General features: G+C 42.2%; 1 protein-coding gene across 1 annotated transcript; it reads left to right on the forward strand.

Moving 5' to 3' along the window:
• Positions 1-811: 811 nt before the first annotated feature.
• tspan11 (tetraspanin 11) lies at positions 812-24,433 on the forward strand (the record flags this gene model as incomplete). Its single annotated transcript, XM_080022788.1, has 8 exons — positions 812-886; positions 2,737-2,844; positions 7,585-7,776; positions 13,338-13,412; positions 17,740-17,844; positions 18,312-18,473; positions 19,869-19,955; positions 24,374-24,433. Exons 2-8 carry the CDS (start codon positions 2,758-2,760, stop codon positions 24,431-24,433), a joined length of 768 nt encoding a protein of 255 aa, XP_079878914.1. The 5' UTR covers positions 812-886; positions 2,737-2,757.
• Between the last annotated feature and the right edge of the window lie 2,822 nt (positions 24,434-27,255).

Raw genomic sequence — 27,255 nt, forward strand, 5'->3', positions numbered from 1 at the left:
AGAAACAGTCTTTATTCGTCACGCAACACACCACACTACAACACATGCTTGCACACACACACACGCACATGCTTTGATGGTGGCCGGTGAAAAGGATCCTCTGCTTTTGACCCATCCTGGCTTGTCCTTCCTCTGGGGGCACAGCCAGGAGTAGTGGGCAGCGTATGTGGACGCGCCCGGGGACCAGGAGATAAGTGTCCATCGCTGGTCAGACGATGATGGGTGCATGTTTTTGTTGGGGGTCCTTACTGACGTGAGGTGGAGGAAACCCCATGTAACCCCCAATATTTGCTTTGTACTTAGGTGTCCTGACAAATAATACATGTCAACCTTTCACTTTTTACTTGATTAGTTTCGTGTTCGGGAATTTGTACTTTTACTGCTGGTTGCCAGGGTTGCACTGCACTGTGCTTGGTGCTGGTGTTTATTGAAAGCATGCTGCATTCCATAAAGAGTCGGAAATTCGGTGATCCCACTGGTGTAGTCTTGGCTCCCGAGCCAAAACGTGTTCAATTACCGGCTGCCCGCAGCGACCGTCGATTCGTTTGTGAATTATCCGATTGTTTGTTATTGCGGAAAACTCAGTCCAGTCAAGACAATCCCCGAAATTCCGACTTCAACGGCGGTTCCTTGGCACTTCCCCCCCCCCCCCCCCCCCCCGGGCGGACGTCGGAGTTCTCCGGGTTTTCCGACGCCGGCGGAACGCATCACCGGTTAGTGGACTTGCGGCTCCACTTCCGCTTAACCCCTTCGTGACCCCTGCTCCCAGTCCGTCCGCACTGAGCCGGGGCTGCGGGGCGACGCGCCGCTCTGCCGCAGTACGGGACCGCAGCGGTTCGCCCGGAAAACGACTCCAGTCGTCACAGCTGGCCGGCGGTGGGTTCTGGTGAGTAGGGCAAGAGACAAAAATAAAATAAAAAAAATTGTATTATAGGTGTTGAAAGGTATTTGGAAAGGAATTTGCCCTTGTTATCCCGTCCATATTCCTTGTAAACTACGCGATGGAAGTAACGTATCTCTAGATGTTGGCAAACTGGATTGAACTGGTTTGAAATGAACCGCACAACTTCCCTAATTGTATAATTATTATCATTATAATATTATTATTATTTTTATTTATTATTTTATTATTCAACCAGTGTGTGAACATACTGTAATCTGTAAATCATCTATAATGTTCTTGGTTAGTGCACTGAATTAGGAGCCAGGGTTTTTTTTTAAACGAATTTTCCAACTTCCAATTTTATTATCGTTATTATTATTATTATTATTATTATTATTATTCAACTAGTCTGTGAATAGTGTCGTTCAAAAGAAAACGACAATCATGTTCTTGGCCAGTGCAGGGCTTTTTCGTTTTCCAACTCTTGACCATATTTTCTACGTCATATCTATATCATGTTTGTCACACCGCGTGGTTACTTATAAAAAACCAAAACTAATGAGGCCACTGGTTCACATAGGCGTCATCTTCAATATTCGAACGCTATAGTTTTTGCCATCACATATGTTGGCCTCTGGCTTTTGTAACTGGCTCCAGCTGCCCATGTCTTTTAAAGAGGACAAAAAAAAACCAGCTATTAACTATCCAGGCCACCAAACGAAAAAAACATACACAATTCGTCCTGTATGTTCATTGCACGATTGCATCTGAGGATTCCCTGATATTCTGTTAAATTTAGTGATCGGAAAATCATTATTCAAATATTATAAAAGAAACATGTGGACGTTGATGTTTAAGCTTTACTTTCAAGCTTTTAGATTTCTTTGTAAGGCCAGCCACATAAGTTACAGGCACTATCAAAAATTATTTTCTTTTGTTGGAGAAATGTCCAGACTTGGTGTTGCAATACCTGTGAGCTGTTCATTGAACCATTGTGTCCAGACAAAGCATGTTATGAAATTGAACATCTTCCAAACAGTGTCAGGGTAATCAGTAAAGCTTTGTTTGTAGAAGAATATAGTGTTTAGTTAGTCTATCTAAAATGTTGGGAAAAAAAACCCAAAAACCAATATTTTATCCCTACCACAGATTGTGAAACTTAACACCTGTGTTTTAACTGTAACAATAGTGCAGCAATTGATTGTATAACCTGTAGTGAGCACAGTCCTTTGTCCTTTGAGAGTTTTTGTTTAATTTCCATTGTATAAGCCAATTTACAATATCACATGATGTATATCGTCTAGAGGCCACCTACCCCTGTATCCTAGAGCAGTCTAGTTAATTTCCAACTGTATCCACTATACTATACACTGATAAATCAAATTATAATGGAAGGTTTTTAATAAACAACCATATGAGGATCATCAAGAACTAATGAGAACTGGTAGAGCAACTGATATTTTGACGATATTTTTGGCATAACTATCAACGCTTTCATAAGTTATTTACACACGAGAATTATTTGAGAAACAATCACCAGTTATGTAGTTTTTATGACCAACAGGTAGAGGCATTGATTAACAGCGAGAACAATCTATGAAGTTCAGAAAATGTAGCATTTAAAGAGTCAACCTTTTGATCAAACCAAAAGCCCAGGTGCACTCTTATGGAGGGAAAGTACTCAAGCTTAAATCAGAATTGTCATTCCTGGTTTGTTTTTATCAGGTTTTGATAGACTAGCCCTCCCTTAAGATGTTGAAAATCCCGCAATCCTGATTTTTGATTTTAAGTTATGTCCATGTACTTTGCAACCAGGCACTTTAAAATGAAACGTTTTGTTTTGTTGTTTTCAGAACTGACCCAAAGAAAGGAAGATGTCGGCAGCATATAATGATGAACAGGAGGACTGGGTCACTGTGTGTCTGAAGTACCTGCTATTCGTCTTCAACTTTCTCTTTTGGGTTTGTGGCAACTCTGCAACCATTTATACTAACCTCTAACTTGGTGGGTGATATAACAGTTATTTAGATAGGAGCCAGGCAACAGTGATATGCACACTTTGAGGCTGCTTCCACAGGGAGTAACACAACACACTTCACCCGACAAGAAAACAGTGAAGGTTATGTGCTCCAACGTCCCGTGGAAATACCCTGGAAACAAAACTACTAACATTAACAAACACTTTCAATTCAATCTTTTCAGAGATGCATATCTTAAGATTGGAAAAAGTTAACGCTGAGAGACAATGGTAATGCAGTCTGTTGCATTTTATTTTGTTGCACACATGTCCCCAGTATAGGACTGTCGAAAACAAGAACTTCCACTCTGGCCTAAAGGTAGTTGCCTCTTGTTACAAGACCCCCTATTGCAAGTATTTTTCTGAAACCACCCCAGGACTATATCGTGTGCCTTAAAAAAAATTCCCTCCATTTGAGTGAGAGGGAGAGGGAGAGAGAAAGAAATGAAGAAAGAAAGTGCTGGAGAAATGGACTGGGCCCAAAGTGACTCATAGATTATTTAAAGCCTGTCTGTGCATGAAGGGGAGCAGTGTATTAAACCACACACACCCCAGCAACACATCGGCACATTAAATGCTCTATATCGCAATTCGCTATGAAAGCCATTCGCGCTCGCTTCTGAGAACCTCAAGCCTGCTTTTGGGTAGAGTCAACAAAGTCAAAGATCACTTTGAAACACATTGTTTGAAGCACACCTGAATAGAATAGCCAACAAAAATGTGTTGAGACAGAGGTTTTGGTCAGGAACAAGACAGTGACTGAAGCCCCTTTTACACAGCCTGTTCAAGGTTCACTTGACGTTTTTCGCTGGTTGGTCTCAGGACATTTTTTTTGGGAGCTTCCTCTTTAATTCCATTCAAAGTTGTATGCTTTATTGTTTTTAATATTCTAATATGTTAACATTTTTAACGCTCAAATTTGGAACTTTGGGCGGGGGGGGGGTGTTACGCGAACGGTTCCCTGCAGCTTTGCAGCAGCTTCACGGATTCACCTCCTTTACGGAGAAGTTCCCACATGGAGAAACAATCCAAACAATTTCTGAAGTCCTGTCGGAGCCCGGAGCATGGAGTCTGTTCCAGCATTAGATGAATGTTGCGGATATGGTATGGTGCAGCTGCAGTCGGTGCACCGCTGGCTGCTCAGGGCTCCGCTGTCAGCAAGTCAGCACCGTCCTCACCTGAGGCTACAGTGTTTACTAAATTAAATAATTTTACAATTTTAAGCATTTATTAAATCAGGTTGATTCTCCTCAACCGCATGTTATGTCACACTAGAGGCCGATGCTATTGTTTTACGCCCCCATGGGCATTATGCCGGAAAGCCGGCATCTATCTAAAATCACACACTGCACATTTGTTTGGTTCAGTGGAAAAGAGCAAAGCTGTGTCAGAGATGGATCCTTCTGGCAATATTTCAGGATCTCTGTATATAAGTGGCTTGAGTGTCTCCCCATGAGTCAAAGAGAAAAATAAATACATTAAATACAATGACAATAAAATACACTGTTTCTATTTGCTTTAAAAAAAAATGTTTTTAAAAGAGTGACTGAGTGTCTCCTCGTTATGCACGCAGGAAAAAAAAATACAGTGAATTGATCTACAATTTAAGAGTATTATTAGGAGGGCTGTACCCAACTCAGAAATTAAGAAAAAGTTTTTTTTATTCATTTTGGCAATATAACCTGTCTTTAACTTGCAATTAGATTAATATATTTCTCTAAGAAGCATTTTCGCTATTATCAGAAGAGACATCTTTCCCCTCTCTCTCCCTTGTTCCATCGCTGGAGATATGCAAGAGGGGGGCGGGGCAGGCTCCCTCTGCCTGGCTCGCACACACTCACGAGGAGATGAGGGCACAGATTCCCCCTCTCCATGCGTAATGCGCAGAAAATAAAGCAGTGTTTATTCTGCTCTTAATTTGTTATTGTTTTTTACTTAAAAAAAGAAACAATAAGAATACCGTTAAAGTACCGGATCGGTAAGAGTAGTAGTGCCGTTAGTCGTGCCGATCGCATCCGTGTCCAGACGTGGACAATTTAAACATATAAAAATATATTAATGATTCCCCTTGTTTATAATTCCTCATTGAAATGTTATCCCTGTGCATTTTTGTAAGCTTCTATCTGTTTTATCCTGTTATTGTAATGCACACTGACTGACAAAAAACCAAAACAAAACGACTGCTCTACGTGAAGAATCTCAGCCGACTGATTGTTTCCGACTGATGATTCGACTCATCGACTTTCAGGGGGCAGCCCTAATTATTATGGTCACGCAACCCTAACCCTAAACTCTGAATTCCGCCCTCGATTTTGGGACCAGCGAGCAGAGCGAGGCCCACCCAACGTCCACCCTGTGACCTGTTTCCTGCGTTTGTCCAAATTGTGCTTCTTTGGGTCGACGTTAACTGTTTTTTACATTTTTTTAATTTTATTTTAGTTTTGTATCTGGGTAATGAGTTTTGGAGGAAAAGGATGTGAGGATGAAGGGGAGAGAGACTTTCACAGGCATTTCCTGCACGTCCGGTCCTGACACTGATGAGCCAAGCAGATCTGTTAGAAGCCACCTCTGGGCGTGCTGTGCTGGATTGTTTGTGGCAAACAGTCATTATGCTCTGACTGCCTGCCCTCTTTTTCCTGTTGTTTTTAATGCCCTCACTCATACTCTCCTGCTTTCCAAGTGTGTTTTCTTGTTTTTCACCGTACACATGGGAAGAAACTCAGTGCGTCACTACATACATGTTTTCTTTTTCGTTGTTTTGTTTTCCCCAACAATGACCCTTAAACCCTGCAGTCATTCCTATTTCTTTTCACTTATGGCCTTCACTGGCAACCTGAACGCATTTTGTGCACTAACCACGCAATTCTTGGTCAAAATACTTAGGTACGAAATGCCAGCTGAAATGATGCAAAAAAAAACCCCCAAAAATATGTATACATATATAATTATATATATTATTAATTTAATGACAGAAATCATTCAATACAAAACAATACCGTACATTTATTGACTATTTAAACGACATCCCTGGGATTGGACCAGATGCTATGACCTGTGGTTCTGTACAGTAACTCCTCCCTCTCCTCTCACTCAACATCTGCTGATAGGCAGCGCACTGAGCAGTACTTTATTATCCACCGAGGTGTAAAGCTGCATTGTGAGGTCAAATGGGAAGTGGGGGAGTTAAAATAAAGCATAAAAATCTGACCGTAATGTGAACATATAAAACATGAGACGCACCGATCGATTGGCTGATGACTGGAAGTGGTCGGTTTTCACTAGCCGATCAGTGTCAGATATATCCGATTCTGTGCCGGTCAAATTTACGCGTCCTATACTGTGCTCATGTACTGTACTCGTAAACATGCTCCGATACTCAAACCCAATACCAACGCAATGCAACCTAGTTGACGCTCAAAATAGAGCAAAATAAATAAAATGTCAACTGTTTGGAGATACTTTAAGATAAACAATGAAGATAAGATAATTTATTTATTCATGGCCTGACAATATTCCAACATTGTGCAGACTGCGTATCTATCGCTGTCACAGCGGAGCTCCACTCATGATGAAAATGTTGAGTCTTTTGAGACTTGGTTCTTGACCAGTCACTCAGTAAAACAAGACGTTCGACTTGATTCAGTTGGTTTCATGCAGGGTGAGCGAAGGAGGACTTCCAGTGAACGAGAGTGACAAGAGTCGGCCATCTATTGTATTTTTTTGTAATGATTGCGATTTATTTGCAAAGTACCATATAAATGTATATTTGCACTTAAAGTGAAAGAGACTTTAATTTGAAGTTTGAACTGGACATTTCCATGTTAGTTATATGTTGTGTTCTACTCCAACTCAGTGAGAGTTACAGTTTGAATTTTACTGAAACTTGGTGACAGTCCCATATTTTATTTTATTGGAACTCAGGGACAGTTTCATGTTCATGGGAGAAGGATGCTGAGGATGGAGCTGCCAGGCAAGAGGAAAAGAGGAAGGCCAAAGAGAAGGTTTATGGATGTGGTGAGGGAGGACATGCAGGTGGTTGGTGTAAGGGAGGAAGATGCGCAGAACAGGTCTAAAGGAAGGTATTGGAGGCAGATGATCTGCTGTGGCAACCCCTAACGGGAGCAGCCGGAAGAGGAAGAAGAATAACTCAAACACCACGGAGACTCCCTGTTACACTGTTGTGGTACTCAAAATATTTTCCCAAGGTTGGCAGGTCTGCACTAGCCCTGTGTACTTAAAAAATGTTTACACATCTTTTTGAGCTCAAGCCACATTTTCTTCTGGCTGACTCTCGTCTTTTCTTCTCTTAACCGGGACAAACGTAAAAACACTTTTAACGCTGATTAAAATATTTGAAATTCCAGCCAGTTGCAGGGAACCATGCTGAACCTATATAGATGAAAATTAAGCATATTTTTCTCCATTGTGGCAATTGCCTATATTTTTTGGAACATCTAAAAGATTTTAGATTCATTAAAATTTGCACATGTGTAAAGTTGACTATCAACATATGCCTGCATGACCTGAATAAAAAAAATATAATAATAATTTTTTACAATTTTATTTTAAATGTATTAGCAATTTTCTTTGTCTTCTTTCCACTGACTGTTTCTTCCTCGTTATGCCATTCCACACGAGGTGTCCCTCTACAAACCCCTTTTCTCTGTTACCCTTTCTCTCCCAGGTGGGTGGAATGGCAGTCCTGGGCGTTGGGGTGTGGACCCTGGTCGAGAAGAGCGACTACCTGAGCCTGCTGGCCTCAAGCACCTTCGCCGTCTCAGCCTACATCCTCATCCTGGCCGGCAGCCTGGTGGTGGTCACCGGCTTTCTGGGCTGCTGTGCCGTCATCCGGGAGCAGAGGAGCTGCCTGTCGACGGTAGGAACTATTTTAGGATGTCTGTGATGTCTGGTGATATACTGTACGCTATATTGGTCAAATCTGGTGATTATATTTGAATGGAAGCAGGGAGTGGGCAGGGTGTAAAGTGGAAGACTTTAAGGTCCCGTTTAGACCTGGTAACTTCATATCCAGATTTATTCAGATCATGTCTAGATCCAGCTTTAGAGGGATTGCTTTCACAACTTGCTTTACAGTGCGTCTCAACGTGGTTCTTGTTTGATGCACATTGTTTGAAGCACTTCTCATTTTCATCAGCTCGTTTCACCCACGTAATACAACATTTTGACCCTGAGCTTCCATTTGGGCATTGGCTGACCATTCATTAGATGAAAATTATATTCTTTTGTGTTCTGGTATCATGGCAACCAGATTTGGTGTGTGTGTGTGTGTGTGTGTGTGTGTGTGTGTGTGTGTGTGTGTGTGTGTGTGTGTGTGTGTGTGTGTGTGTGTGTGTGTGTGTGTGTGTGTGTGTGTGTGTGTGTGTGTGTGTGTGTGTGTGTGTGTGTGTGTGTGTGTGTGTTATGTACTCACACACGTGTGTGTGTACATGCACTACTCACAAAAAGTTAGGGATATTCAGCTTTCGGGTGAAATTTCAGGATGAACCTAAAATGCACTATAACCTTTACAGGTGAACTTAATTTGACCTTGAACTTTTTAATGCACATGTCCAACTGTTCAATGCTTCAGTACTTTTTGCAGAACTTACTGTTCTCTATCAAGGAGCTGAACAGCAAAATTCACAACAGGTGTTTGATCCATGAATCGATCGATACATTTCCTGGTTCAATTAGAATTGGTATTTAAACTGTCCTCTTCATCATGCTGTTCACATTTTGACATCATGAGACCAAGACGACACCTATCAACTGATCAACAGTACCTCGCTATTGCGAGGCTTCAAACAGGATGTTCTCAGAGGGAAGTGGCCACTGAGCTTAGAGTGTCACAGAGTGTCATCAGCAGGTTTCAACAGAGATACAGAGAGACTGGAAGAGTCACAGAAAGGCATAGAAGTGGACGTCCTTTGGCCACATCCCACACTGATGACCGCTCGATTGTGAACAGTGCGGAACCGGAAGATGATGCCACTCAACTCCAGGCACATTTAAGGGAGGTGAGAGGCACCCAAGTGTCACGTCAGACCAATCGAAACCGTTTCCATCAGCGTGGTCTGCATGCTAGAGGACCTGCAAGGGTACTTGACCACCCACCAGGCACAGGCATCATCGTCTTGCACGGGCCAGGGAGCATTTACACTGGACGAGGGACCAGTGGCCTCAGTGCTGTTCTCTGATGAAAGTCGATTCACGTTGAGCAGAAATGATGGCCGTCAACGATGTTGGAGACGTCAAGGAGAGTGCTATGCATCAGCCACTGTTGTCACCAGACGAGCCTTTGGTGGTGGTAGTGTTACAGTGTGGGCAGGTGTGTCTAGTCAATACAGAACTGCCCTACACTTTGTGAATGGTACAGTGACAAGCCCATACTACCTGAATGACATCATTAATCCAGTCATTGTGCCCCTGCATGAACAACACAGGCCTAAGTTCATCTTCATGGACGACAATGCTCCAGCTCATGGAGGTCGCATCATTAGGGAACGGCTGCTAGAGACTGGGGTACCTCAAATGGAGTGGCCCGCACTTTCTCCAGACCTGAATCCCATAGAAAACCTATGGGATCAGCTGAGTCGCTGTGTAGAGGCTCGTAACTCTGTGCCCCAGAACCTCAATGACCTGAGGGCCGCCCTTCAAGAAGAGTGGGGGGCCAGGCCTCAGCAGACAATAAGTCGACTTGTGAACAGCATGAGAAGTCGTTGTCAAGCTGTAATTGATGCTCAAGGACACATGACAAGTTATTGAGACATTGACATTTTTTGTTGTTGTAAACCCACGACTGTTGTTGGCTTTTATTTCAATAAATTGTTTGAGATGAGGAAATCACCATTGCATGCTTCTACTTAAATGCTCTACTTTCATGATATAATATCACTGTAGCGTGAACTTTTTACATTTTCCATAAATTTCACCTGAAAGCCAAATATCCCTAACTTTTTGTGAGTAGTGTATACTGTATACACATATACATACATACAGACATATACATACACACACACATGTATGTATATATACTGTGTGTGTGTGTGTGTGTGTGTGTGTGTGTGTGTGTGTGTGTGTGTGTGTGTGTGTGTGTGTGTGTGTGTGTGTGTGTGTGTGTGTGTGTGTGTGTGTGTGTGTGTGTGTGTGTGTGTGTGTGTGTGTCCTTTTGCGCTGAGCATGAGGTGTAGGGACAGTCCATTAAACATATAGGGGATTTCTTCTGTGTATGTCCGATTATTATTAATCATTTCGAGAGCTCTACCCGACTCAGAATTTTGTCAGTCGAATGGGGGTCGAATTTTGCTGTTCAATGTGAATTTGAACGGCACATGGCTCTCCACGATCGGGGCGCACGGAGAGCTGTGTTTGCACCCAGGGACGCAGACGTTTCACACATTTATGATTCCCCTGGTTTTTAATTCCTCATTGAAATGTTACCCCTGGGCATTTTTGTAAGCTTCTATCTGTTTTACTGTGTTATTGTTATGTACACAGACTGACCAAAAAAAAAAAGTAAAAGTAAAACATGTAATTGGTTATACAGTACATTGCTTTTCAACACAGTAAAAAAAAAAGTTGTACCGTCACAGTCCTATGGTACACTCTTGTTTGTTTAGAAACCTCCGCCAAGGAAAATGTATTGATTCACTCTCAGAAAATTTTAAACAAGTGAGAATATTGAAATATGGATTCATTGAATAGAATCATTATCACTATAAAATGATTAAAAGTTGTTTTGGCAACCAACCTCTTCTAAAAGTTAGTGTGATATGCAAACTAAGCATGTTAACTGTACAACAATAAGTGGAGGGACTAATGGTTTGTGAGTGAGGCAGGGAGGAGTCCAATTTGTAGGCATCAAAGCTAACAGTCTATGTATAGGAAACCTACTATGACTGTTGTTACAAATCTCTCTCTGGAGTATCCACCAATTCATCTAATGTCTATAAGAAAGGTATTTGTAATGTATTTGTAATTTATCGGCAAGACGCGGCCTTTCTGTCAGCCACCACTTGGTTAGGATTGGGTATGGTAGATGGGTTTCGGTCAGGGTTAGAGTAATGTGTATTTAAATCCCAGAATAGGATCAGCCGTTCTGTCCTTCTCTGTCTCAGTCATAAACAAACAAGGCTGAAGATTCAAAATATCACTCTTTAGAAGTCACTCCAGTGCAGTTTTCATGTCAAAACCGACTAAAGCTAATTGGTTTAGGAGACTGCACCTCGTGGTTAGTGGTCAGAATAAACACTGTACCATGCATACACACAGGTGTATGTGGCTTTATGTCTTCCACGCTGCCTGTCCACAAAGCCCCATCGCAGGATGTGAACAAATGAGCGTGACGGGGCCCTTTCTGTCCTCATTATTTTACAGAGACAGGGCCCAGTGGGAGGGAAGAGTGTGCATTCTCAGCTGCAGGACTATTTATAGGCCCTTTCTACCTACCAGTAATAGACAGAGAAATAACAGAAGGAAGAATGTGGCAAGAGTGAAGAGGTGGATGCTGAACAGATTTGTTTGCGTGTGGTTTCCAAGGGCAGGCACCAACGCTGCAAGGCCTGTGATAATGACAGACGTTTGTGATTACAGGCTTTTGCTTCGAATTTGAAAGATGATGGTGGTTCATTTAATTCCCTGGATATCAGCTAGCGATGACAAGATATCTCTTTTTCTTTTTCGATACCAATCCAACTTTTCCTCTTTTACCACTACTAAAGTTTACATGAGCTATATCTATAGATGTACTGTGCTTAAGATGGCTGTCTAAAAGATGGTCATCTTAAAGATACTTTACATGACTTGACTTGACATGACATGCCTTTTACAAAGCTACTGCTTTGTTTTTCGGATAAAACACTTTCACAGAAAAACAGAAATATCACTTGAAGTGGAAAATTATATAATAAAATATATTTATATTTTTTATATATATATTGTTATCACTGGCCTACCTCTGTTTACGTTACGGTGATATTTTCTGTGATACAGGCTAGATTTATTGGAAGATCGGAGTTTCTTTCTTTTTTCCTCCCTCAAATATTCGATCCAACACGTTGTTTGTTTTGCATTGGATCGGTGCCATCTCTGATATCTGCTCGTTCAGTGTGTTGTATGCGCCGGTTTTGGGAGAAGTAATGGCATTGTGGAGGTATTTTTGTGTGCAGTCAGTGTTGGGTGGCAGATGACAGGGAGACGAGCGTCTTTCAGAACTCAATTAATTCTGCAATGCATGCCAAGCTGTGCCTGGGATTTGACATAATCGCCCTGAGCGCATCGGGAGGCTGTTCCTTTGTTTTGATTTGACAAAAAAGCTACAAAACAGAACAGCAGAAGTTGGAATTGTTTTTTTTTAATTTCATTTATTTATATATATTTTTTATTTTACAATCTCGTACCCAAATGATCGCCGCCCCGCAGCTGTGGCTGTAGCGGTGTGGTTTGCCTATGCCTCACCTCCTGTCTAGCACCGCTATGAAGAAGCATCTGTCTGCTTGTAATGGCCTTGAGCAAACATCCGCTGTCAAAATCCTTTGTCTTCTGCCCTGCTGACAAGTGCAGCTAATTAGCACGCTGGTGTGTGTGTGTGTGTGTGTGTGTGTGTGTGTGTGTGTGTGTGTGTGTGTGTGTGTGTGTGTGTGTGTGTGTGTGTGTGTGTGTGTGTGTGTGTGTGTGTGTGTGTGTGTGTGTGTGTGTGTGTGTGTGTGTGTGTGTGTGCTTTTTTCATTGGAAAGTAAACATATTAGCATGATCTGTATTTGTGTGATAGACATTGTATTCAGCATGTTTTCCTTTTTCATATGATACTATGATACGAATGTATCTGTATTTGAGATTTTTTTAACAATGTGTGACGCATTGAGTATTGAGCTCATTATTTTATATATATGTTTTATTTTTATGAAAGGTTTATACAATTGGTAGCAGTTCTCATTATGTATAAAATGTCAATATATTGATATAGAATCGTATCACTTTTTTTGGACCGGAAATAAAACAATGATCACAAGGCAACGCAATGTTTTCGGTTCGAACCTAATGAATCACAATGTGTGGCAGCACCAGCTCCAGGCTGCTTACACAACCTCATTAATGGTCTCCCCAGAGGAACGTGACAGCCATTTCACCCACACTCTTTCATCTGATTCTACAGTCTGTCACCCAACTTTCTACAGTCTGTCTCTCGCCATCTGTAGTGGATGTTGCAGAAGCAGCACAATGACAGTTGATTTTTATTGAGTTGTCAACACGCAAGTTAATATTTCCTGACACAAGTTAGTTGCTGCCAAGCAGAAAAGTTTGAGATAATTATCTTTGGCTAATTAATTTTATTTTTTTGTTTGTTTATTGAGATCTTCCAGCTCATTCTAATTTCTCTACTCCCTTGTGTCAACATACTCTTTCTCTGTCTTCTTGTCCACTGTCTCCAACTCTCAGTATTTCTCCTGCCTGCTGTTGATCTTCCTGATCGAGTTGGTTGCTGGAGTACTGGCCTACGTCTACTACCAGAGGGTAAGTGCTGCATGTCGTTTGTCATGCAACATGACACAAAATGTCATCGTCCTCGTCACACATATGTCACTTTTTTTTTTATAATCCTGTATATTTCACATGCCACAGTAGTATTTTTTTGTATCAAATGTTGTCATTGAATCCAAAAATATTGCCATCAAATCCAAAAATATTGTCATCATGGACAAAATGGTATAACGTGAAATTAATATTGAGAACATATTCCTAGAGTAATGCCAACATGCTTAACATGAGCTTTATTTTATATTACTTTGTGTGCTAGATATGTGTTTCCAGTCTTCCAGGGTTAATGTTGGCTGTTTCTGGTGTTTTATAGCCTCCGAGCCACAGCTCCAGCTTCCAGCATCTGGCATGCAGCTGTATTTACTCTTAGCTTGCACGATTGTATCCTATTTTTCTCAGTACAAAACCATTAGTGTAAGTAACCGCAATGTATTTTTAAGGGCACAATCTCTTTCTTCCCCAGATTCCCAAATTAAAATGGCCAAACAGGAATTATTTCTAATTAGGTAAAGAAATTTGATCCGTTTTGACTTAGAATGTGGATCTGGATAGAACAGTGTTCTATCACAAATAGGCATATGAAGTTAGTTGTAGTTCTCCTACATTTATAGTCCAAAATGTTCAAGTATATTGGTGAAAGTTATGAATATTTCATGGATATCTAAAAAGATGCATAAACCAAGCCTGGTTTATGCAGAAAAGAAAAGTGAGCAAATACAAGATTGAGTTTGGATGAGGGTTGGAAGCAGATTATCTATTTTTTTATTTTTTTATCTGAGACATTTTTATTTTGTAACTGTACATAACATAACATGTAACACTACACACCAATGTGTGTAGTGCTACTATATTGTATAGTATACTCTGCTATGTATTTATATACACCAATCACCCGCAACATTAGAACCACCTGCCTAATATTGTTTAGGTCCCCCTCGTGCCGCCAAAACATCGCTGACCTGTCGAGGCATGGACTCTAGTCTTGGCAATTGTGAAAAATTACAATTGCCCGATAAACTACACAGTTTTATCTGGGGCGGGCACACAAGCATAGAACGTAATGTTATGTGGCAAATGCGGTCTCCCCGTTCCAGAAGTGCAGGATTTATTATTTACAAGTAAAGTATTAGTACAAAAATATCCAGTTTTTACTAAAGGAAGTCCCATAGCAACGGAAAAAAATGGGGAGTCGTGTGTCAGTGAAGACGCACAGTTTTTTGTTTTTTTGGAACAGTACCGAGTAGGGACTTGGACAGACTCTTAACTCAGTTGTTTTAAAATGTTTGTTTCATACAAGTAGAAAATAAATAGATCTAATATAGAAAGACAGGCAGGGGCTGAGCTATATAGACAAAAAAAAAAATTGTGGAGTGCAGATCACAGGCGCCCAATGCGGCATCTCCTCCCAGTGACCTGCGCTCTGCTGTGCTGCTCCGTTTGACCAGAGTGGCATAATGCCTAGAACCTGAGCTGCGGGTCCATGTCCCTTTTCTTTTTTTTTTTAAATATTTATTTATTTATTTTTTTCTTTGAGCACCTGCCCCTCAAAGTTTCTGTACGGGACTGTGGAGGGGGAAGTGAGATCCGGAGTAGTTTCTTAAGAGCGCTGGGCGGAGAGGACAAAAGCCTCCGCCCCCTCTCGCCCTCTCCCCCGCTCTCCCTCTTCGCTCCAGTTTCAGAACACAGTAAACTGCACTTACGCTGTTTCTGTTTCACTATTCTCAGATTTTTTCCTGGTGAATAAAAAAAAACAAAAAAACAAAAAAAACGTCTGTCATCAATGTCAATCGCGATCGATGGAGTTAATCGACAACAGACAGATTAGATCGCAGATAGACGATGTAATCGTCGCCTAACTCACCTAATGGACTCCACAAGACCTCGGAAGGTTCCCTGAGTATCTGGCACCAAGACATTAGCGGCAGATCGCTTTGGGTGGTGGACAGGGGACAGCATTGGCACTCTGACCGTTCTGCAGCAACACAGCCCCATACGCAGCAAGCTGTGATGCTCTGTGTGTTACTGTCAGCTTTCTATCATAGCAGCATTAACTTTTTCAGCCATTTGCTTTAGAATACCTCTTCTGTGGGATTGGACCAGATGGGCCAGCCTTCACTCCCCATGCGCATCAATGAGCCATTGGCGCCCATGACTCTGTTGCTGGTTCGACGGTAGTCCTTCCTTTGACCACTTTTGGTATGTACTAACCACTGCATACCAGGAACAACCCACAAGACCTGCCGTTTTGGAGATGCTCTGACCCAGTCGTCCAGCCACCACAATTTGGCCCTTGTCAAAGTCACTCAGATCCTTATGCTTGCCCATTTTTCCTTCCTCCAACAACACATCAACTTCAAGGACTGACTGTTCACTTTGCTGCCTAATATATCCCACCTCCTGACAGGTGCCATTGGAAGGAGATGAGCAATGTTATTAACTTCACCTGTCATTGGTTTTAATGTTGTGTCTGATTGGTGTACATACTCTATATGCTTGGTCATTTATAAGATTCAGGGGACATTGTATGTTGTAACACTTTTTTACAACCGTCTGCCAGTTATAAATATTCACGAGGATGTCTCCAGAAGCTCCTTACAATGTCGACGAAGCGACATGTGTCCCCTTTGTGATTTCAGTGTAATAGTTATCTTTTCCAAAAAAAAACCCAACAATTTCTCTTTCCCATGTGGCCTCCTTCTGTTCCATTTCACAGATCACAGGCGGTGACAGTTCACAGTAGAATACAGAAAACTTTCCTTTGTTCTGCCTTTCATATGACACAGAATTGTCTCCGTACGACACTTGAGCCCATTTACACCTTCTGGAAATTATCCAAGCCCAAAGTTCCACCTTGTCATCTGCAAGGTGCATTCAAAAGGTTTATTACAATGGAGAAGAGTTTAGAATTACAGCGCGTGATCTATTCAGAGATAAGCGCACACTGTCACACACACTGTCACACACACACACACACACACACACACACAAACATAGCACATATCATTATTCTATGGCAGGGGTTGGGAACCTATGGCTCTTTCGATGACGGTATATGGCTCGCAGACAATTGTGAGCTAAAATCTTTCATCACAATTAACAAGTAATAAATAATTATTCTGTGTCATTTTAAAGAAAACAGGTAAGAGAAATTCCAATTTTGAAAATAAAATTCAAAATATAAATGTGCCGGCTGCAGACCACAGAAAGACTCTGGGGCGCCTGTTACTCGGCGCCCTGCCCCTCCCGGGTCTCTGCTCAGGCGCCACTTGTGGGAGTCTCTGCCCACATGTAAGGGTTTAGGGAGGGAGATGGGGTCTTTCTGGCCGTGGTGCGCCGGCATGGCGAGAGTTTTATTGTTCATTTCAATATGCGGCACGCAGGCCACAATTATATATATATATCACTGAGGATTATTATAATAATTGTGGATAATAATGATCCTCTTGGGCGCAGGAGGAGTGGCGTTCCACTGCTGGGCTGCTTACGAGGCCGTGCGCCGATCCCCTCGGTAAGACAGACAAACATTAAGAAAACTCCCTGCATCGAGTCGGACCAATCAGCTGAACACAAGTGGACAGAAATGGAAAAAACTTAATATGTATGTGACAAATAAACTCTTGAAATTGAACTTGAACCTGAAGACCACCTGATTCTTAAAACTTGGAACGAGCTTCACGTCACATACCACACAATGCAGCGTGTGAGTATTGCCGTATTGACCATGTTTGGCTCTACGTACGCATGTGAGCAGTCTCTCCAATCTGAGAAACATTAAGAGCAACCTACGCTCACGTTAACTGATGGAAGCCTCAACGCAGCATGAAGCTTAACCTCACTACGTATGAACCAGACTACAAGGCCATCAGCAAAACCATGCAGCACCACAAGTCGCATTAATGGTAAAAAGTATTTCATTTATTATTGGTTAGCTACAGTATAACAACAATATTATTAAGAAGAATAAATGTATTATATATAGTGCTTTTTTAAGTACTCAGAGACTTGTTCTACGTAAAAAATGTATGCCTTACTTAAAAATGCACGCATTATGTTGCATTAAATTTTATTAAATATTATATGGCTCACAAGGAATACATCTAGAAATATTGGGCTTTTATGGCTCTTCCAGCCAAAACGGTTCCCGACCCCTGTTCTATGGTGTGTTATGCTACAGAGCCAGCAGGTCTAATCAAGGAAAACTCAGTTAACTGACCAATTAACCTCAAACGTATCGAAATAGTGTCATAACATGCATACATGAATCTTGTTTTTCACTTTTTCATGCATCTTCTCATCTCCACAGCTAAGTGAGGAACTGAAGCAGCATCTGAACCAAACTATGAGTGAGAACTACGCCCAGCCTGGAAAGGAAGCCATAACTTTAGCTGTGGACAGACTTCAACAGGATGTAAACAGATGTTTCCCAACTTTTTTTAATTTAAATTGTATGTAACGGATAATTTGCAGCCAGTCGGTCAGTTATCGCAAATAACCCCCAACAGGGTAATCATGTCTGAAATGCAATGTATCCACATCATCTCCTTAAGTTTTCAATTGTAGTTTCTATGTAGCATCACACAAAGTTACCGATATCTAGGGCATTAGCATGTGGGCGTCAAACGACGGATCTGAAGCTAGGTACAGAATTGGTTGCCTGTGCCCAAGAAATTTGTCATTATTCTAAAATAACTGACCACTGATTTCCGCTATTCACTAGTCCACAGAGCTGTGTGACGATTTTTGCCAACGTTATTTTTTGTACCTTTCCCATTCTGACCACGTCGAAATCACAGACACTCAGGCTTGAATTTGATTTTTTTTTTTTAGTCTTGACACCTGCCACATCTGAAGTATTGCCTTCACCTTCTTCTTTAGTTCAAATGTTGTGGCAGCAACAACTCTCAGGACTGGATGCAGAGCGTGTACATTTCGTTGAAGCAGCAGGCGGAGCACAGGGTTGTTCCAGACAGCTGCTGCAAGACCATCACCCCTCACTGTGGCCGCAGAGACCACCCCTCCAACATCTACCAAGTGGAGGTCAGTCTGCTGGAAGGCTGAGAGTTATTCGGACTGCACCACATGGAAAGAATAAGGGCTGCCCCCGACTGAAGATTTTCCTTTTAGTCCTGAGTTCAATCCATTAGTGGACTAATCATCGCACGTTTTTGATATTAATAGAATTATTGAAATATGTTATTGGGGCATAGGAAAATGGTTTGATTTCCAGAACTGAGGAAAAATTTAATAACTAAAATTGTTAACACTGTGCTACATTACAGATAAATACCAAACCTAATAACCAACCAGCCCTTAAAATATAAATACAATTTACAAGCGTTGCACGCACGAAGCAAGCCGCCTGTTAATTACACTGGTTGAATATTGCATCGGTTTAACTTATTAGGCCCTATTATTATTTTATTAACTGAAATGTGGCATACCGAAGATCGTTTTCTTTGTGTCAGCGCCCCCTCGTCGGGTGCATTTCCCGGGGCCCGGCACGCACACGTGTGTGTGTGTGTGTGTGTGTGTGTGTGTGTGTGTGTGTGTGTGTGTGTGTGTGTGTGTGTGTGTGTGTGTGTGTGTGTGTGTGTGTGTGTGTGTGTGTGTGTGTGAGATTTAAAATCAAAAGATTGCACTGGGCTGTGCTTGATCTAATCTAATTCTCTCTCCCCGATTTTCTATTTGTTGAACTAAAGGACTTCTAACAGAAGTCTCTGGTATCAGGCTTAAGGAAGCCATAGAGAAACCCATGCACTCTGTTCCATCTTCTGCTTCATCCAGTCCAGTCAGGCAACAGTTAACTGTAACCCTTTCTGTATTAATCCGTGTTGAACAGTTGAGGTATACATTTTTTTCCACCTTTTGGCTTTGTACCTTTCAGCTCTGGCTCTTATCGTTTAACTTTTTGTCCACCCCGTTCAAGTGTGTGAACATTCGCAAATCCTCCCTCAGCGTGGGAATGAAAGCATTGGAGTCCACTTCCTCTTGATGGAACAGAAATTCAAACAGAAAGCGCCGCTGCCCCGGTGGAGAGCTTTGTTGACACAGTTACATTTGAGATACAAAATAAAAAACTACTGTCACTATTGTCTCTCCCTACCAAACAGCGCAATGTGTCAATACAAAATGGTTATAACAATAATTATGTTATAACCTGTGTGTGTGTGTGTGTGTGTGTGTGTGTGTGTGTGTGTGTGTGTGTGTGTGTGTGTGTGTGTGTGTGTGTGTGTGTGTGTGTGTGTGTGTGTGTGTGTGTGTGTGTGTGTGTGTGTGCAGTATAGATAGATAGATAGATAGATAGATAGATAGATAGATAGCAGAAGGTAAGTGTTACGGATGGTTTTATGCATATTTAAACACAACTGCGGACAAACAAAGACCCTTGAACCTTGGTATTTGGGTGTGATAATATTTGTGCTTTGGGCTCAGGGCGGCTGCATCACCAAGCTGGAGCAGTTCCTCACAGACCACCTGTTGGTTATCGGTGCCGTTGGGATAGGAGTGGCGTGTCTACAGGTAAGTGGGACAGAAAATACAGACACTTGGAGGAATAATAATAATAATAACAATCTATTGTGCTATAAATAAAGATAATAAATTCCGCCATATGCAATTCTGTATTCATACCCAACCACTCCAGATAGCTGGTTTCCATGCTTGCTGGTTTTGAAAATGTACCACTCCAGGGTTGCCCGACTCCAAATGGACCCTTACGGTCCTCTCTTGTTATCCAGCTCCATTCGGGCCTGTGATTTGATTTTCCTCCCGTCTCCGTGTTTCCCTGAGCTTTTACGCTTTATGGAGCCCTGAGAATGCGTACGAAGGTGCTTCATTGTGTTTCTGGAATGGCTACAGCTGCCTTCCCCCCGTAGCACTGCACCAGTGCTCTGTAAATACACTTAAGTGTAACCTGAGAGCACCCAGACATGCACTGATTCATCCCGATGGGACACGTAGACATTTATATGCCCCTGTGGCTCATTATGTATTTATTTTGGCCTCCCATTTAGGCTGTATGGCTCAGATTTTCCAACGAAGCAACCAGAATGGAGCAGATTTATTTTTTTTTTTTGCGATTTTGAACAAAGGCTTCAAAATGAAAGGAATTACCCAAGAGGTTTTGGCTGTCAGCTGTCAGCTGTTTGCGACTGATAAGGCAGTTACTGTATGATCATAGAAATACCTCATCTCGGAATATAACATTTCACTAGCTCCCTATAATCATCAATCAATCAAACTCAATAAATAATTATCATTTTTATCAGTTTTTCTTCAAAATTTGCCTTCTTTTGCTTATGCCGTGGGGTTTGGTACATGTAATCCACACATGAACATGCATATGAAATATAGTCTTTTCACTATATTTCTTCTGTATGTCTTTGTAAAAGTAAATTAACAAAGCTTTCGCCCAGCAATCACATCCGATTGTGTCCTTGTCCCTGTTCCACTCTTCTACTCTCTTCACAATATCGGTGAATTCTACAGCCAATCGATGGTCACACTGATAGGAATTCTGTCTTTCATCTAAATAACTTGTGTTACATTTCAGTGTCTGTGGTTTTGTCTCAAATCTCTCAATTGTCTTTATCTTTTCACACACAAATCTAACACGGTGTGGTGGTGTGTGTGTGTGTGTGTGTGTGTGTGTGTGTGTGTGTGTGTGTGTGTGTGTGTGTGTGTGTGTGTGCGTGTGCGTGTGTGCGCGCAGCTGGCTGGGGCACTGTTGACAGCCTGCTTTATCTATCTACTGTATAAAGAAGAGGAGGACAACTTTGCAACATTGTGATTAGCTCTAAAGCTACTTGTGGACTTAATCAACCAACTTAATCAAGGTTGGAGGGCGTTGTGGATGTGATTGATGTTTGTGTTTGTCCTCGTCCATGTTTTTGTCTGTCTGTGATTTGTGTTGGACGTTTGCATGTGAAAGCCGCACATATCGCCGTACATGTCGATATCAGACTTTCACCACACAACTGCCTGTCCTTGGCTGTATTACTTTGATACTTGCGGCTGGCTGCCTCTGCCTGCATGTATGAGCAGCGTTGCATGACTGTGAAGGGGCGTGAGGACATTTTGTTTTCTTTATTTCTTTCTTTCTTCTTTTTTTTTTTTTCCTTAACATATCCAGTAAATAAACTGCCCCCGCACAACACAGTAGCTTTTGATCAACCGCAGTTCTCTGCTCACAAAACTCCTGCCTCTGCTTCAAAACCAAGACATTAAAGACATTGGGTGACTGTCACTGGGTGGCATGTTCTGTCCAAGTTATTCCTGATGTTTAACTGTCAAAAACAGGTCTTTGTCTTGCTGTCTTGGCACTTAACACCCATAAAAGATTACAAAAAAGCCTGTCCCACCGCCATCTCTCTCTCCAATCCCTCCTGTCGTTTTTCCCCGCCGATACTAAATGTCCGTCTCTTATGGCTTCATCATTGAAAATGGTCAGGGGGGCGGTAGATGAAACGAAAGCCTTCACAAACTGGCCTGAAGTGAGTCCTTGACAAGTACTCTGCCCGTTCAATAATCCCTTCGCAGAGGGCTTTTAGAGACGCCTATATTGGATCTGAACAGCCCCCCCGTTGATCCATCATGTCTACAAGTCATTGTCTACACACATGCATGGGCCATACATGCAAACGCTGATATAGATTTGTGCGCAGTGGTTCATGGCAGTTTCACGAGCCCTTCTGCTGGTTTTGCCTGTAGCGTGGAGAGGGACAAAGGACTGTGCTGTTGAAGCTGCCTTTTCAGTGCTCTGGCTTCACTAACCACACGTTTGCGCAGCGTACAAACACACACACGTAAAAGCATATACATACTCCGCTGCTGCCCAACATTTCATCGCCATAGTAACCAACCAAAAGCTCCTCACCCTTATGCTGCATTCCATGGAACATGGTAGACGGGCGACGGCAAGTCGGAAGTCGTGTAAGTGGACGACAGCATGAACGCCCGGACGGCAGAGAACAGCGGCAACGGTACACGGCATTTGGCGTCAAAGTTTAAATGTTTTAACTTTTTGCCGTCCTCCGCGATGGAATTACAGACGGATGTTACAGTACGTAACTACCTTAGAGACATGGAGAAAGGCAGGAGCCGCCTCTACTGTGCATTTCTGCTGCGGCTGCTGGAGTTTTGCGCTGCAGTGATCCGGTAGATGCCGTTTTCTCTCAAATATCGCACAAATGGCTTAAATAAAAACCGTGGATTGATGTAAAAGCTGTTTTTCCTATTTTTGAATTGCATGGAGGCTGTTTGGCGCTTGTTGCGATGAAGCCGATGGAGGAATTGGACATGGTTGTCTCGCGTGATGCGGTTGGTCCGTTGATAAAGTAGCATCTCCAGTTTATTACTTGTATAATAATATAATTAAATAGGAATAAATAATAATAAAAGAGCTTCTATTGCTAGTGGAAACCCAAAAAAATATTTCTGTAGATGTGTTCTCTCTCGAAGCCGCATAACAATATCCATAAATATACATAAATATATCTATCATGCAAAATAATCCATTGTCAAACCTGCTTGGAGATGATGATGTTTGTGCGAAGTTAACCAACTATGAATGACAATAGGTTTTAGAGGGAATTTTACATTCATTTAAGTTCGCAGTACAGTATTAATAGCTGCATTTTTATGGCTACATGATTACTAAGATTCTTATATATAATAGCAGACACAAAATAATTTACTTTAAAGGGGACCTATTGTGAAAAAACCTCACTTTTTCAGTGCTTGTGCACATACATTTGGGTCTCTGATGGGCCTCTGAACACACTAACTATGAAATAAGTGTGAGCTGTCGTTTTCAGAAAACGTGGTGAAACGAGCCGTTCCGCTTCGCTGCCCGAATACACGTCAGCAAGAGCATTATTCAAATTAGAACCACCCTCCATCTGAGTAACTCCACCCAAGCTGGAGCGTGACCGGACCTGCTAGCATCGAACCTAAGAACTAATCATTGGAAGTGCTCTACTGTTTGCTGCACAGACCAGCAGAAGTCTTTAAAAAGAGAGGAATTAATACCAACTATCCGTGACAAAACTGCAGACGAGGGAAATGTTAGTATTAAAAAAAATAATTCTGCCGTGTGTTTCTTTCTGTGTGTGTGTGTACACGTTACGTTGACTTCACTGTAGGCTGCAGCGCACACTCTGCGTTTCTCCAAACAAAACCATGGATGTATTTATTTTATTTTATATTCCGAAGTTTCCGTAATTGACTGAAACAGAAAAAGCCCCAAGCCCCGCCATATCCTATTGGCGCTCCAAGGTCCACGCTGCTCGCCACGGTGAAAGTCGGAGCTAACTTTTAAATGGGGCCTTGTAGATCTAGTATGAGTGAAGATCCAGCAACTGGATTGCTTATTTCTCACCTCAAATTTTTCAGAAACTGATTTTGGTAGACTGATAAGGTGAAATCAGTGAAAGTTTACCAAGTAAATGAAATGTAGCCCACAGTAAAGTTCAAACCCCATTGACTCTGAACTAGGGACTTCTCAGGCTCATTTACAGTTAAAGCTACGGACACAGAAAACAACCGCTTTTGAAAAACTGGTATAGAGAGAGGCATGTTAGAATGGCTCAAATGCATAATCTGAGTGATATTTTCAGCAAAAAGCTTGACCCTGAAAACATGTTATGGGGACCTCAGAGACCTATATTAATGTGTGTAAAAGGGATCATAATAGGTCATCTTTAATATATTTTATTGCCATCGCCATAGCAACATATTGTCACGCTTATTTCGTTTTGCCGTTTTGCCTCTCCCCCCGTGCCATTCAGAAAGTGCTGTTGTGCCGTTCCCGTCTACCGTGTTCCATGTGAACGCGGCATCAACCCCGTTCACTCTCCATAGTAAACAGCATGAGCTTCCAGCGGGGCCACCGAGGTCGCCGACCTTTTGCGCTTTAACTTCGCGTTTCATGTTTTCAGATCTGTGGAATGGCGCTCACCTGCTGCTTGTACAGGAGGATCAAGATGGACCCTTACTGAGAGCGCGGGGGATGCCGACGAGGCCCTGAACCGCCAAAAATTCTCGAAACAAAAACACAACCTTCTGAACCCTCAAATTCTCACTCGGCGACCCGAGCCGGGGCGTGATGGCATTGGATTACGGGCTCGTGCCCGGTTGACCACAGCCCAACGCAGTCAAACAAAGCGCGCCCTTGTAACCAATGTGTCGGAAGTTAGATTCACAAGCTGTGTAACTCAGATGGCTTCAGCGGTAAATGCCGCTCGAGAGGCACTTTGAAGCTCTCGTTAGCTCGGTTTGATGGAGGGGCCTCGGAATCATGCACCATCACAGCACTCTATTTACGAAGGACAAATGAAAGGGAGATACTTAGCGCATTGTATTCTGCTCGAGTGTTTGGTGAACAAGGTAACCATTGTGTATTATTATTTTTATTATTATTATTACTGTAGTGATTGATTCAACACAGGGTCATCTTTCTTTCGCCCGCGTAGGCTGAGCAAGGGCACGCGGCTGCTTATGAAGAATGAACATTTATGGCCATTTCTCATATAATCACAAATGTGCCTCTAAGAATTATACTAAGGATTCTATACTTGATTAACAACTTTATTGAATGTGTGATCATTCCCGATGCCTAAGCTGCTGATAAGTTGAAAACATATACAACCTTAAAGATACATCTAATACAGTTTTCTTTAATCATAGTTCATAATTTACATTTTGGTAGAATGTGTCCTGGTGGACTTATGCTTCATCCTCCTGCACCTGGACCAAGCACTCCATCTAATGGATGCCGCTGGTCACACAACCACTGTGTGACTTGCATGGACTCAGCAAGCAAAGACGTCTCTATTGTTTTGGGTTAACACTGCTTTACTTTTTCCATAAAATACTGTATACTTAGCATCATTGCTGCTAATTCATTTTCTCCGACAATCTCCATTATCTTGGCTGTCTCGTGAGCCCACAATATGAATAAAACATGCTTTCTCCACATGCGATAAATCATTTTTAATGCTATATTCCTGTTCACCAAAAACAGTCACCACCTGTGATAGTTCTTGCATATGCCTGTGTTTTCTTCCCATGATGAGGGCTAAAAAACACATTGTTGAAGAAAATGGAAATTGTATTATGTGCCTGTACTCTTAACTGCTGACTATTTTGTAAATTAGCCTTAAGAAATATATTCCAAATAAATATTATATTGCCAATGCATCGTACCATGTAAGGCAGTTTTGCTCCGTATGGTTCTGACAAGGGTGTGATGAGTCGTGATGGCCACTAGGCGGAGGCAACACGTCACAAATAATCGTCACACATAAAAATGGACCTACAGGCTCATTTAAAGGGGACCCATGATGCAAAACTCACCTTTCCAGTGCTTGTGCTCATCCATTCTCGTCTCTGATGGGCCTGCTGACACATACTGTGAAAAAAGAGGATAAGGTCAGTTTGTTGTGAGCCGTCCATTTCGGGAAAAACGTGATTCAAAAAGCCGTTCAGATTTGTCTCCTCCTGGGACGTCCCACCCGGCCTCAGTAGTATTAGAACCGCCCCATCATAGTTACTCCACCCACGGCTGGAGCGCAACTGGACCGCACGAGCATCGACGCTAAGAGCTGGGAACCGCTCTGTTGTTGGTTGCACAGACCAGCACAAATCTTTTAAAAGAAGGAGGAATTACAGTAATGCTGACTGTCCGTGACAAAACTGCAGACGAGGGAAATGTATTTGTTGTGTGGTTTCTTTTTTTTTTTTTTTTTTCTGAGTGTGTGTCCACGGTAGGTTGACTGTACTGTTCGCTGTGGCGCACGATCCGCTCCGTGTTTCTCCAAACAAAACTGTAGATGTATTTATTTTTATTTTATTTCCGTAATTGACAAACAAAAAAAGCCACAAACCCTGCCATATCCCAGTGCTCCAAGCTCTGCACTGGTCCAGACACTGGGGTGAAACTTGCAACAAACTTTTACATTTGTTAAAAAAAAAAAATAAGGTGAAATCAGTGGAAGTTTTAAGAGCAACACAACGGAATCCAGAGTAAAGCTCAAACCCCGGGGCTCATACTGTATTCTCTGGAAGTTGTGCTTAAACCCCATTGGCTCACAGAACTAGGAGCCTGGCTGCTCATTTACATTTAGAGATTCACACACAGAAACCGCCCGTTTCGCAACACTAAGGCGTGTTACAACGGCTCGACTACATAATCGGAGTGGTATTTTCTGCAAAAAACACATGGACCTCAGAGAGCGTATATTAAGTTGTTGAAAAGGAGCATAATAGGTCCCCGTTCAGTACTTAAATCTAATTGCAGTCCTGCACAACCATGGTTTTAAGAGAAATAATGTAACTTGTACGTCTTGAAGATCCCCATTCACTGTATTGATCACGTATGCAACACAGATGTTCGGCCATTAGAGCAGCCTCACAGCAATGCCTCCAATGTTTAGCCGGAGCCCGTTGGTTAATGTGTTTATACCTTCGTAGCGGGCCATAACTCCTTCCTTGTGTCGTACTGCCATCACCTCTACCCTGCAGAGTAGACAGAAAATGGCAACCACGGGTAATCTTTCACAGTGCGCCCTTCACCATAGGGGTGGTGAGGGGATGGGGTGTTTTTTTTGTTTTTTTCTTAAAGACTTTGGGACATGCTCCGACAATTTTAGGCGCGGTGAGCCTTGGGGTGTTGGGCGTGGGCTGTCAGTACCTTTGTCATTGTCGGCGGCAGGAAGATGGCTCCCATTTCCTGTCGACGTCACAGATGGTGGAAGGCCGTGCACACTGATACCGTTCGCGCGGGGGGGAGAGGACACACAGATGTTGACAGGTCAGCGCA

Source organism: Zeus faber, assembly GCF_960531495.2.
Source record: "Zeus faber genome assembly, chromosome: 21".
NCBI lineage: Eukaryota > Metazoa > Chordata > Actinopteri > Zeiformes > Zeidae > Zeus > Zeus faber.